This window comes from Physeter macrocephalus, chromosome 14 (genome assembly GCF_002837175.3).
Source record: "Physeter macrocephalus isolate SW-GA chromosome 14, ASM283717v5, whole genome shotgun sequence".
Taxonomy (NCBI): domain Eukaryota; kingdom Metazoa; phylum Chordata; class Mammalia; order Artiodactyla; family Physeteridae; genus Physeter; species Physeter macrocephalus.
Genome location: NC_041227.1, coordinates 52,535,504 through 52,549,355, shown reverse-complemented (window position 1 = coordinate 52,549,355; position 13,852 = coordinate 52,535,504). Strand labels below are relative to the sequence as shown.

Below are 13,852 nucleotides of genomic sequence, written 5' to 3'. Positions count from 1 at the left end.
TTCGTGCACCTCCTATTAACTGAACTCCACCTACTGACATTTTCTGTGTTGGGCAGAAGAAAGAGGAAGCCATCAATTAATTTAGGCTGTTACTTTAATTACAGAAAGCAATGGAAATTCTATCAATTACCTAAAAGTAGAACAGGGCAGGACTGATTTATGTATGTTTCTGCCACTTAAATCATTGTTTTATGAATTCCACACAATTACTTCCATAAAACCTGCAATCAATACATCAATTAAAATTTTGCCACTACACTTGCCCTTGAGTTTCATAAAAGTTAATCAAGGAGAAGATGGTTTTGCATTTTGATAACATTTAGGTTCTTGAGCATTTGCCTGGGATATCAGATTTTTTTTTTTCTCTGTAGTCAGGGGTGAAAATATCCAGGGGGAATTAACAGTCATTTCCTTTTAATTTATGATTTGTCCTTACATGGATCTAAAAATTCAGCCATGGCTTCCATGGAAGTGTGTGAAAATACACCTGTTTGCATGGATAAGCATATGGGACCATATAGAAATTTCTGTTGGAAAATGTTTTTCTGGCCCTTGACAAATAAAAGTGGCACCTGTGTGTCAAGGGACTTGCTATGGACTGAATTGTGTCTCCCCCAAATTCACAAGATGATGCCCTAACTGCCATTGTGATGGTATTTGAAGATGGAGGCCTTTGGGAAGTGATTAAGTTTAGATGAGGTCTTGAGGGTGGGGCCCTCATGAAGGGATTAGTGTTCTTATAAGAAGAGATACCTGAAAGCTTGCTGTCTCTGCCATGTGAGGCAACCATCTATGAGCCAGGAAGAAAGTTCTCATCAGAACTGACCATGCTGGCACCCTGATCTCAGACTTCCAGTCTCCAGAACCACGAGAAATAAATTTCTGTTGTTTCAGCTGCCCAATCTATGGTATTTTGTTACGGCGGCCGAGAAAACTATACGGTGCTAAATAAAACTTGCTCCTGGCAGGGATTTTGTCATTTAAAATTATGTCTAAAGCTGGTAACAAAAGGAAGGACAGATACATTTACCTATACTATTAAAAATGTAGAGTGGAATGGGAGCAGAATCAAATGGCCGACATAGGAACTATGTTTGTAACATCTATGGTATTCATAGATAATGTCCCTCATGAATAATCTCCTCTCGATGTGAATTAAAAAAGAAAATGAGAAAAACTTGGAAGAGAAACGGGCAGATGTGTATTGGAAATCCACAAGAGGTAACGTCCAAATGACTATTAACTATGTGAAAGATGATATTCCTCACTAAATGAAAGGCAAAGGCAACTAGAGCAAACTAGATGCTATTTTTCACCCACCTGGTTTGCAAAATTAAAAAAGAGCAGACTACGCAGGTGCTGGCAGGAATGTGGGAGGGGCTGACAATCCTGTGTTTGGGAACCTCAATGTGGCATTTGGAACACGGGTATGTCAGAGTGTATGTAACAATGTTTGTTGCAGCCTTCAGGGAGAGGCTGAAAAAGAAGGAGTTTGAATGTCTGTGGACAAGAGATGGTTGCATGAACTCTGGACCATCCGCACCATGGAAGAGCATGAAATTATCAAAAAACCTTAATAGGAGATAGTGAAAATGTGTTACTAAGTGAAACAAAATGTGATCAACATGTGTAATGTGCATATAATATGGATGCTACTGCTCTCCTCTGTATAAAAACAAACTGCTCACACCCCGCATTTCACGTGTGTATGTCCTTCCCTGCACTGTTATGGACAAAATGTGAAAAAGATACCTACCAGGGAGTCAATATGGATTATTTGAAAGGGGTGTGTCTGGGGATAAGTTGGGGGATATTACTACATTATTCCATACAGGTGTGTGTGTGTGTGTGTGTGTGTGTGTGTGTGTGTGTGTGTGTGTGTGTGTGTATTTGTCTGCTTCCCTCATTACAGTGAGTACGTGCTATTTTTGTAATTTAAAATCTATTCATTAAACTGTAAAGACAACAAAATAAAGCTGGTAGCATTTACCTATTTCTGGACACTACTCCATATGGAAATAAGGATCGGTGAGAGCTGGCTTTGCTAATCCAAACTGGAAGCGGGCGTTTCCCATTCATGGAACCAATGATTTACCCCTTGATAGTTTAACTAAGTAAAATGGAGGTAATGTCTTAATTTGGAAGAAAGGTGAAGAAAGGTGATATGCTCTTTACCTTCCTATTTCTGCCTTCAGCTTTTTTTTTTTTGTTTTCTTAGGTCAGGTTTAAGGATGCCTGAAGATGCACTAAACCAAAAGAAAATAAATTGAAGAGCTCCCCAGATCTGTCGAATAATAACCTGAGGAACTTTAGAAGAGGGAGGAATTCACTACTCACAGATGTTAGTGCTTGATTTGCAGGGAGGGTTTTCAATTAGCTGAACACTACCATGATTTCAGATTCAGGCATTTTCTTGGATCAGATTTGTTATATATGAACTATTTCAAATTTTTCTCAAGTGTATAATTGTTTAACAGAGAAATAATCTGCTGTCAGTATATTTGATTTTGTTAATATTTAATACATCTACTCAAATTTACATTTATCTAAATTTACCATTACTTTGGATTATTTGGAAAAGACTAATGAACTCTCAGCCTGAAGCCTTTTTTGATATAAGCAACCACTTGATATATGCAAACAGTGCAGACGATAATATAGCTGGTGCCCTTCCCCTGACAGAAGGAGCCTCCAGACCCCTGGCCCTAGGAAGGAGTGGGCACTGAGCAGGTCCCCAGCCCTGACCCCACTTTCACCAAACATCTCTGTTGAGGGGTTACATTGTTTGCTACTCAAAGCAAAGCACAATGTTAATTAATTAATTACAGTTATTTGAAAATCGATAAAATAATGTTATTTAATTAGTTTAACTTAGTTGATTAAAGGTTAATATTTTTTAGACAAAATATTAATATTAAATTTTTTGGTCCAAGGTGGTCTTGCCTAATTCTCCAGAGTTCTGATCAGACTTCACTTAAATCTGATACACTATGGATGGAAGTGGTTTATTAGGACACGTAAGAGGATATTCTGGGACACAACTTGAACTGGGGTTTCACATGAGGGTAAAGTTTGAGGAAAAGGAGGAAATACTGGACTCAGTGGGAATGTGATGGGAAAAATCTATGGGAGGATTCGGTTGTATTGATATTGAGCTCTGAGTGAAAATCTTTCTCTTAATGCTTTCATGTTCTGGATCATGTTATGAGGATGATTCACTTAAAGGGGGAAAAAACCCATTATGCAAAAATGCATCTTAAAAAACAGTTAACTTCAGTAGGGATTATTTTCATTACCGACTAATTCAGCAGGGTTCCTTTAAAAACCATCTCTCCTACTGCATTTAAGGGTGTTATTTACAGATGATTAGCTATTCTGCTAGGCAGAGGGGCAATTTAAGTCAAAAACATCCAAGGCCAGCTAAAGATCCATGGAAAAAAGCACAAACTCAGGATTAATCCTGGAAGTTCGTCAACACATAGGATCCCGTTGACAAAAGTGTGATTTACACACACCTGGCTTCTGGAGCACGACTGTTAGATAAAAATGAGAAACACATGCATTTTCAAGTTGAAACACTGGTGTAGCCTAACAAAATTGCTGAGACGTAAGGGAGCCTCAGCTTTGGGGAAGAAGGCTGGATTCTTAGAGAAAAACAGGCCATGCCATTCAGACTTCCAAGACAAGGCACGTGGCTCTCAGTCCTGTGTATATCAGACCTGGAGAAAGGAAAAGAATCTTAGGTGACCGTATGTGGGTCCCCAGATTGAGTGTGTGTGTGTGTGTGTGTGTGTGTGTGTGTGTGTGTGTGTGTGTGTGTGTGTAAAAATGAACCTTTACTTTCTGGCTGAATTATTTATAGACAATACGGTGTGACTTTGTACTAGGATATACACCTTAATCTGGAAGAGAAAATATAAGTGAGTGTTCCAAAGAAGCCAGCTAACTGCAGACAGTCTAGTTCCAAAAGGCATTGCTGACCCTGAGAACTAGAGCAGAAAGGAAACCTTAGCGATGTGTCTTAGGGAGGGATGGATCATCTTTACCCTCAGCGCCGTTGCCTCAAGATGGAAACGATCTCACACCCCTGGGAACCCAAGTGGAGCAGGAGGGGTCTCAGGGTCGGCTGTCCTTACAAAATACCAATTGAGCTTGTCAATCTGAATACTGTTGCTTAAGGAATTGACAAGCGAAGATCCTTATTGCAAGAAACTAGTTTTTGTTTTGCTTTGTTATGGGGTAGTAGGATTAGCTATTTATTCGTTTTCCTTAAAACTATTATATACAAAGTGTATACAAGGACATTTATTTTCCTTAATATTTTTGAAAAATTGCTATCAACCTAAGTACCCAACAACGCAGTGGGTGGAGAGATTAAAATATAATATCATTAAACAATAGGTTATTATGAGGCCATTAACATATTTTCATAAAGTACATATGACATGATAATAAGTGAAAATAATAGGATGAAAACTGTGTAGGTAATATGATGGATTGTGCAATTTAAAAATGAAGGCTGTTGGACACACGACACAGTTTCTATAATTATTATAAATTTTAACTTTGAAACTCAAGAAGAGAAGTCTAATTATGAAGAGTGATATGATATTGCCCTTTTGGGTTTGTAATAATAAAATGGACCTTTTAAATCAGAGATCAGCACACTCTTTCTGTAAAGAGCCAGAATGTCAGGATTTTAGGCTTTTGTGGGCTACCTATGTCTGTCACATATTATTTTTTGTTTTTGTTTTGTTTTTTAATCCTTTGGAAAATCTAAGAAGCCATTCTTAGCTCACCAGTGTTACAAAAACAGGCTGGGGGCTGGATTTGGCCTTTGGGCTGTGGTGTGCTGATCCCTGCTTTAGGTGATTTTATTTTCTCTGTATGCTCTACCTATTTTAACTTGGAGAATTTGTGACATATTTCCATGCCTGACATTTATGATACATTTTCCTCAAGTCACTTTAGAATAGCTATACCAATCCAAACTAGCCCTTTTTTGGAGTTAAGTTGTTTTGTTCACTTCTATAAAGAAAAGCGAAATATACATACATCATATAATCGGAGAGAGCCACGCTGTCCAAGATGGTAGCCATCAGCCCCAGGTGGCTAATTAGAGTAACATTAAGTAAAATTAAATGAAATTAAAAATTCTGTGCCTCGGTCCCACGAGCATGTGTACTGAACTGTGCAGATATAAAACACTTCATTCTATACAGTTCTGTAGGACAACAATGTTAGAGAAAACCCCCAATAATACTCTGGGACTAACACTATGGTGAGTTTGGGTCGCCCTCTCTCCTACGGAAAATAACATTTATGGAGAAGGAGGGACAGGTATTTACAATGGAAAGATGATGAGATTTCGAGTCAAATAGAGCCAGAAAAGCAGACAAAAGTTGATTAGTCTCACCAAGTTCAAAAAACAAATCTACCATATATCCTGGCTGTGTGATCCTGGGTGAATTGTTCCACTTCTCATTGCCCTCCATTTCCTCAGCTGTAAAGCAAACATTATAATACCTACCTGGTGCAGATTTTGAGGATTAAACAAGGTTGAGCCTGTGAAAATGTGCAGTAGCTTTCTAGTTCTAGGAGACATATGCAAATAATTTACACTGGCCCAAAAGGGACAACATTCATAAATTCAGAAAGAACCATTTCTCGCCAGTATGGTTAGATTTTGGCGTCTTGGGGACACGGAAAGATACCTTGCATTTAAGGAATGTCAAAGCTTCTGCTGAAGATTATACTTTGCTTGGGAGGAACAACTGGCTACTCCCATGACCTGATGACTTCAGGGACCCTCGGGTTTCTCATTAACCATGATGTTTTTGGCTTCCCTGTGACCGCTTCTAAACTTTGCCCCTGCAGCGAAGAGTTTGATTTGTCTCAGTCTTTGGGAATTGAGATGCTAGATCTTGGTACATGATGAAGATTCCCCTCTTGGCTCTCACCCTCTTAATCACCCTGAGGTTGTTGCCTCTGCTCTCCACGTGCCCCTTCCTCTAGCTGATCTCAGAAGCAGCCCGCCTTCCCTCTGGCCCCCGGACTCACTTTTGATCACCAATCCCAATGAGGACCCATTTGGCAGTTATGGGGGTTCTCCAGGGTGTAGACGCACTGTATGAAATAGAGGGTAAGGTCTCGGCTATGCCAGGGGACTTTGAGGAAGGGCAAACCAGCTGGAGAACCACGGTGGACTCAGCTAGAACTTCTGCAACCTGCTCTGGGAATTGGGGTGGGGGTGGGGCATTCTCCACTCCAGAGGATCCATCCCAGGCAGAGAAATCCTTGATCTTTTCCGTGCCAACACCGTGATCTCTGTTCCATATTTGTTTTTGGTCTCCTCCCCCTAGCAATTCATGGCTATATCTATTAAAGTGCTTTTTTTTATTATTATCCCCCCCCAAGTTAAATGGGGGAGAGCCACATTTTTCTTTTATTTCTTCCTCCTTAGTGGAATCACAAAGGATAATACAGCCTTGCAAACAAGTCACTGGCCACGGGCTATTAATATTTCCCACAATGAGAAAACTGTGCCCAAGATCACCAACCAAGCACCTTTTGCTAGGGTAGGGTGTCACTTGGATGGCCTGCATATTTTATTTCAATTATTTTCGTATCGATTTGCAAAGCTGTGATAGAAGGAAGGCAATGAACTATGTCCCCCCCTTCCATCCTCCTGCCCCCAACCCAAAGCCCCACGTCCCATCCTTTGCCCCAATCCTGACAAAGGTCTAACGACGAATGGCTGGGACAGCTGGGAAGTGAGGATTCAGACATGAGCAGAGGAGTTAGATGCTAAGGCAACAGGGAAAACCAGAGACATGCTTATGAGAGTCAGCTTCACCTCAAAGAGAGCAACAAGGGAGGGTGGTGCACAGGGAGTGGGAGAGAACTTACATGGCAGGGAAGGTGATTGGACTCAGACTTATGTCACAAAACAAAAAGAGCCACGAGAGCGGGCTTACTTGCGGAGGTATATACAAGTGAACTGGGGGCACTGTACATGGAAGATCCCTCCTGGTTTGCCTGGCACAACAGCACGGTGCCTACGGAAGAGAGAGAGAGAGATGGTATCTGGTTGGGGGACAGGCACACTACACCTGGGAGATCATGGCAACGCAAACGAGAAAGGCAGAGAAATGAAAACACAGCCACATGCCCGGGCGCAGGATGGGGACACCCAGGGAAGCCCCCTGCCTTAGCCAAAGGGGATTGGTAGGAGCCCACCCGCCCAGCCCACCACCCACATGTCATTCTTTTTCACATGGGGTTTGGGTAGTGGGGTCTGGTTTCAGATCAGGAATGCAGGCAGCATGGCATAATCAAAAGGGAGCTTTAGAAATCTCACAGAGAACTGGACAGCAAGCTTGACTCAGATATTACTTAGCTGTGTGATCTTGATAAGTCACTGTACCTCTCTGTGCCTCGGGATTCCCATCTGGAAAATGGGGGTGAATATACCTATCACCAGGAAGGGTTATGAACGTATTACTGGAGAGGTGCCCAACACAGGGGCTGGCATGTAATAATCACTGAATAAATGGTAAGCGCATGCATCGATATGTTTACAGAAAACTTTTCCTCTCCCCCATTTTAGTTTTTCTGAATCAGTTCTTCAGAGGAAGAACAGAAGTAAGGCAGGGAAAAAATAAAAGCAACTTGGCCATCCCTGGGACCCACCCTGGACCCACACTGGACTCGGGTGAGACCACTTTTGGCTTCTGCGTTTCCAGTTTCTTCCCTAAAGCTCTCTGCCTTCCAGCAGGAGAGGCTGCTTCCTAAGCCTGCGGACCACGGCTGCACTGCAGTGATGACGCTCCTCTCCTTGATTTAAAGCAAAGGGTCTCGGGCTTATCCTTGCAAAATGGAATTTTATAGCAGGGAAGAGTGGTGGAATCCTGAGATAGCTCCTCAATCTATGACATCTTGTGAATAACACCCACTCCAAAGATGACCAGGTTAGGGAATCTTCGGGGTATCAGTTCTGTTCTCCTGCTGCCGCGAAGCTCAAACTCAAAGAGCTTGAGAAGAATGAGAGAGACCTTTGAGGACTTGTAAGCGTGTTACTGATGATGGAAATGGGCTCCTGTGGTTTCTGTTCCCTTCCCTGGCTGGGCAAGGTCAGCCACCTCCATTTGTTTCTGCTTTCTCCTGTCATCATAGCCACTGTGAAGCAATCTCCTGGGAGAAATAGCCCTGACTTCCAGTCAACTCACCTATATCCTTGGAGACTTGCCCTTGGGAGGGGTTCTGCAATCCTTTGGTATCTTTCCCAATATCAACAAAAAGGGAGTTAGAACCTCTAGAGTGAGAGGGAGGTTTGCCAAATAGAGAGGGGCTGCCATACAACAGCATTAAGAGACAGGAATCTTTTCTGAACTTCAAAACCAGATGCAGTTCCAAAGGGGGTCTCCAGGACCACCATCCTTCAGGTATTGAGCTAAAATAGAGGAGTCACATGAGGAGGACTGAAAAGGTTTCCTCAAATTCCACCCTATGTTCCCTGTGTTTCTCTAGATTCTGTACATTACGTCCAGGCAAAACAAAGACTGTTAAAATCCCTAAGGCACCTCACCCTTCCCACAACACGAGGTCGGCCAATTCCATCCCATCTTTGACAAGGAGAAGTAGCCCATGGACAGAAGTTCTATCTGAAGGGATCCCCCCTAATCATTCTCACATTTAACCTGCTATGCCATGCTTACAGCTGGAGAAGAGCCCCCCTCTTTCTCCTCCTCCCACAAAAGCCTGGATAGAAGAGTGAAATTAACTAACCCTCTCTGATAGTCAATATATTGAGAGTCTGGATGGGCCTGAGCCACGTTCAACCTTTGCTAAACTGATAGCTCTTTCTTCTTTCTACTTTATTTAAATATAATTTATTGCAACATGTAAGATGAGACTTCACATGTTCTAATTTCTATTCAGTAGGTTTTTCCAGTTCTGTCAGGAAACTGGCATAGTATAGAGATTAAGAGCAAACAAACTAAACACCCAGATCATGGGGCACAGGGTCCAAAATCAACCCACAGAAGGCAGGATACCTAAGAGAAAAGACTTGTCCTAGCCTCTATTCTGCTATATCAGGGAAGCTCCTGATTTTGCAGGGGCTGCCTGTAAGCTTGTGCTCAGTGCTAGAAATCTTAGAAGAAACTAATATTTGTATAGGATATACAGAAAGCTACCAGATCAGAATCTTCTGGGGAGAAGGGGACCCAGGCAGGCGGATTGCGAGAAAGCTCCCTGGTTAAAAATCACTTTAAAAACGAGATCTGAAGTTTCTTGGGGTGCCTAGGTTTCCAAAGAAAAATATAATTGCAGCAAAAACATATCCAGAAAGGTATTTCAGTATTGTGCAGTTAAAAACCTTAGGGTCAATTTTCAATACTATGCTCTGTAATTTAGCGAATCCCACTGGGACACAACACAGATTCTCTCTAGAAAACTAAATCCTGGAAGTGCATAATGATGCTTTCCTATTTTCTTATGCTGTGGATTCTGAGAAAATAGACTGAAATAACTTTGGATGTCCTCTTTGTAGCAAAAAAAAAAAAAAAAAAAAGTCTTTATGCAACGATTTTGACCTTTGTAAAATAAAATCCATACCGTCACAGGACTTGGTTTTTATTTTACCTGAAAACATCCTCCAATTTAATTTGCAAAGTACTCATTGTATGTTCTGTTAGTACTTTGTGACCTTTTCTTACAAGAAAGCTTTGAATTAAACAAAACCAAAGTGGCAGAGAAGAACACTGTAACCTCCATGTGTTTTTTGGGTGGGGGTCAGTAATGTGTGTTTGTTTAAAAAAGTCAGTCAATTAGATAATAGGGTACAAACAGCAGTATGAGGAGTGTTTACAAGGTCATTCAAGGCACTTTGTGATGACCTATATGGGAAAAGAATCAAAAACAGAGTGGATATATGTATATGTATAACTGAATCACTTTGCTATACAGCAGAAAGTAATACAACATTGTAAATCAACTATACTCCAATAAAAATTTTTTTAAAGAGGCACTTTGTGATACAGCATGGACTGAGCTTTCTAATGAGTCTCCCAAATTGAGTCTTTGATCTGCCCCACAACATAGACACTCCAACAACCATAAACTGTCTATAACCATCGCGACGTCCTGTATTTCTCAGACTTCCGTGCCTTTGCTTTATAAACCTCCTTAGAATTTAAGGATGGCAACTCTGTTCAAATTATACCACTATCCACCCATTCCTTAACCAGGAGAAACCATTCATCAATTTCAATAGTGTCCTTTCCCATTAGCCTGGAATCCTCAGGATCATTCTTAACACAGTTTCTAGGCAGTTACTATCATTAGATTAATGTCGGTGGATGGGATGAAACCTCTATCCTATTCCTGCTCTTACTGTTAGGTTAAACCATATGAAATTGACCTTTCTTATGTCAAATAGGGTTGACATTGGCAATTATATGTGGTTCAATTGAAAAAAAAAGAAATGGTTCTCCCCTACCCCCAACCCTTCTGCATTAAGTGTCACCTCCTCTCTTCCCAGTCCCCAGGAGTTAATTAATTCCTCCATCTTCTATGCTCCTATCACACTTAAGAAAAAAAAATCTCTCTAGTAGATCCTTTGATACGCAGTATTACAACTTTTTGTTTACGTATCAGTCTTAGCTACCGAGAATCCCCCTGGATCAGAGCCAAATCATACTCATCCTTTTATCCCCAGCTCCTAGCAAAATACCTGGCCCTCAGAGGGATTAATGAATATGATTGAATTATTATGTTTTTGAAGACCTCTTCATTTCTATTTTCCTTGCTAAAAATAGTGCTTTTCCCAACCAACCTTTCTGTCCCTTGTTTATAGCTGGGAATTTGCATATGCCTACAGCTCACACTTGCTTCCTCCTCTTTTCTGGTTCTTTGAAGGTTGACTCATCCAGTTTAAGTGAAACCTGAGTAGCCTGGTCGTCCGTTTCCTGGAAGGTTGATGACTCTATCTGCAGCTGCCCGCACTGGGGTCCATGCGACAGACCATGATCTCGGGATCATCAGAGCCTTTTCCAGAGCCTGTCACGCTCACTTGCGAATCAGAGTGCCATGGTCGTCAGCATCCTAAATCCTGGCAAGATGTGGGTCCCGATGGCCACTCTCAGGCTGGATTTGGCATCTCCAGCGGGGCAGGGTGAGCCAGGATCCATACCTCAGATGGGGCAACCCAACTCCTCCTCCTCACCTGGAGACTCCCCACCATGTAGAGGACCATTCCTGGCCCCTGGAGGGGCAAGGAGAAGCCCAGCAGGGCTGTTTCCTACCACACACAGGAAGGGGAAACTATCTACATTTTGTTTTACTCTGCTGCCCACCCTTACGTGAAGAACTTGGACTCAAACCAACTGGAACAAGGGTGCAGTTTCACCCCTCCAGGCCTTTGCACAGGGTGGTTCTTCTCCCAGGAAGCCCTTCCTCTCCCCCTGAGATAATTCCCCTCCCTTTCCACTGGGCTCTGGCTTCTCCTCCTCCTAGAGACCGGGTCTATTTGCCTCTACCTGGCCAGGTTCAGCTTCCCTCCTCTGCTTTTCTAGAGTGTGTTGCAATGGTCTATTTAACGAGTATCTTCCCCATGGATGCACTGAACTCCAAAAGGTCAAGAATCACGTCTTGGGCTTCCCTGGTGGCGCAATGGTTGAGAATCCGCCTGCCGATGCAGGGGACACGGGTTCGGGCCCCGGTCCGGGAAGATCCCACATGCCGCGGAGCGGCTGGGCCCGTGAGCCATCATGGCCACTGAGCCTGTGCGTCCAGAGCCTGTGCTCCGCAACGGGAGAGGCCAGGACAGTGAGAGGCCCGTGTACCACAAAAAAAAAAAAAAAAAAAGAATCATGTCTTACTCATCATCCTGTCCCCATGGGTCCAAGGGACCTAGGCTCAGAGGCAGGAAGCAACTGAGGAGAGAAACTACGGGAAGGGATTCTGGTAGGCAGCCCTGTCACACTTTCAAGAAATAAAATTAGAACGTTAAAGGAAGAAAAGAAAGGCTGTTTTGCAACGGTTGCCCTTCCATTTTAATACCAAATAGGCAGAGCTACAAGCTAGTCCAGTGAAATGCCTAGGCCCTCCCTATAATTTCTGAATTAAAAAAAAAAAAAAGCCAAAGAAACATTCCAATTGCCTAGCAACTGGGAATGACTGATTCGCTTCATTAGCTCCAAGATGAAGATGGGCTGGGAGATTTAGAGAAGGATGCTCTTATCTCTGTTGAAATGCAAAAAACAAGGACCCAAAGAATAACAACAACAAGACGACTTTGTAAAACATCTAAGAGCCAGTGGGAATTCAGGAGCACCTGCCGTGTGTGTCCCGTGGTCCCTGTGTCTCCACAGACATCTAAGAGGTGCTTGTCCAGGGTCACTTGAAAACAGAGATCATTGCTGGAGTCCCGCTTTCCAGATGTCACTTGTCCTATGATGGGATCCAGGGCGTGCCGCCCCAAAATGTGCCTCAATGGCATATTGGTTAGTTTGAATTAAAGTTATTTAAGAATACTAAAACTTCTCTCTGCCTCCCTGAAAGCAGGAAATAAATCTCTCAAGTGAAAGGTGCCCTCCCAGCATCTGGAAGTAGAAAGACACCCTTATCATCAGAGATAGGGAATTCTGGGCCGAGAAGCCTGCACCAACAAATCTTGTGACTTTAATTTACTACCCCAAGCTCAAACCAAACTCTGTTTAGACTCTTTACTAATTCATCATCCAAAGCCTAAGCTTCTTTGTGCTGTCAATTCCTCACACATTTATTGTCTCTTTGTCTAAAAAGTATAAAAGCTGCCTGCTTTGGCCACTTCTTAGGTCCCATTTCTATGAGACCTCTGTGCACATGTATTAAAATTTGTTTCTTTTTCTTTTCCTCCTGTTCATCTGTCTTGTGACAATTTTATTATTAGACCAACCACAAGAACTCAAGAGGGTTGGAGGGGGAAAATCCACCCCCCGCCCGCCGACACTAGTAACTCTAGAAAGAGGGCTGAGGGGAAAAAGTCCCAGAGGGGACCATTACAGAGCTGCCTTCCTGTCTCCAGTGCTCGGCTCGGGAAAGATGGGGCTATGAGTTCATTCATTCAGCAGCTGTCTATTGGGACCTACTGTGTGCCCACTGTGTGGATCTGGGGTACACCTGCTGAACCCCATATGCTTTCCAAAAAAAAAAAGGTCAACTCTTTTAGTACTCATATGATCAGGAACAAATATATACACAAGAAAAAGAAAAAGAAATAATTCTGAATATCAACCCCAAGCCTTAGACAACATGGTTAGTTACTTTGCTTGCTGAGAAAAATAAAATTTAAAAGTAATTTTGGGCTTCCCTGGTGGCACAGTGGTTAAGAATCCACCTGCCAATGCAGGGGACACGGGTTCGAGCCCTGGTCCAGGAAGATCCCACATGCCACAGAGCAACTAAGCCCATGCGCCACAACTACTGAGCCTGAGCTCTAGAGTTCGTGAGCCACAACTACTGAGCCCGTGTGCCACGACTACTGAAGCCCGCGGGCCTACAGCCCATGCTCCTCAACAAGAGAAGCCACCGCAATGAGAAGCCCGCGCACCACAACGAAGAGTAGCCCCCGCTTGCCACAACTAGAGAAAGCTGCACACAGCAACAAAGAACCAAAGAGGCCAAAAGTAAATAAATAAAATAAATATATTTATATTTTTTTAAAAAGTAATGAAGCCACCGCAATGAGAAGCCCGCGCACCACAACGAAGAGTAGCCCCCGCTTGCCACAACTAGAGAAAGCTGCACACAGCAACAAAGAACCAAAGAGGCCAAAAGTAAATAAATAAAATAAATATATTTATATTTT

General features: G+C 42.6%; 1 protein-coding gene across 46 annotated transcripts in view; it reads right to left on the bottom strand.

The window, feature by feature from the left end:
- RBFOX1 (RNA binding fox-1 homolog 1) overlaps positions 1-13,852 on the bottom strand; it is a 395,937-nt gene that overhangs the window by 77,724 nt on the left and 304,361 nt on the right. For 21 of the 46 annotated variants that reach the window (XR_003682855.2, XR_008619185.1, XM_055090214.1 and 18 more), the window contains one exon: positions 6,978-7,058. The exons of 5 other annotated variants lie outside the window; for them this stretch is intronic. Coding sequence is in view for 35 of the 41 variants with exons in the window: in XM_055090214.1 (XP_054946189.1) it covers positions 6,978-7,058 (81 nt within the window). In the remaining 6 variants the exon portion in view is untranslated. Of the gene's footprint in view, positions 1-5,438; positions 5,504-5,775; positions 5,872-6,909; positions 7,059-13,852 lie in introns of those variants that run through there. 20 more of the 46 variants (XR_003682859.2, XR_008619184.1, XR_003682857.2 and 17 more) reach the window with 3 other exon arrangements.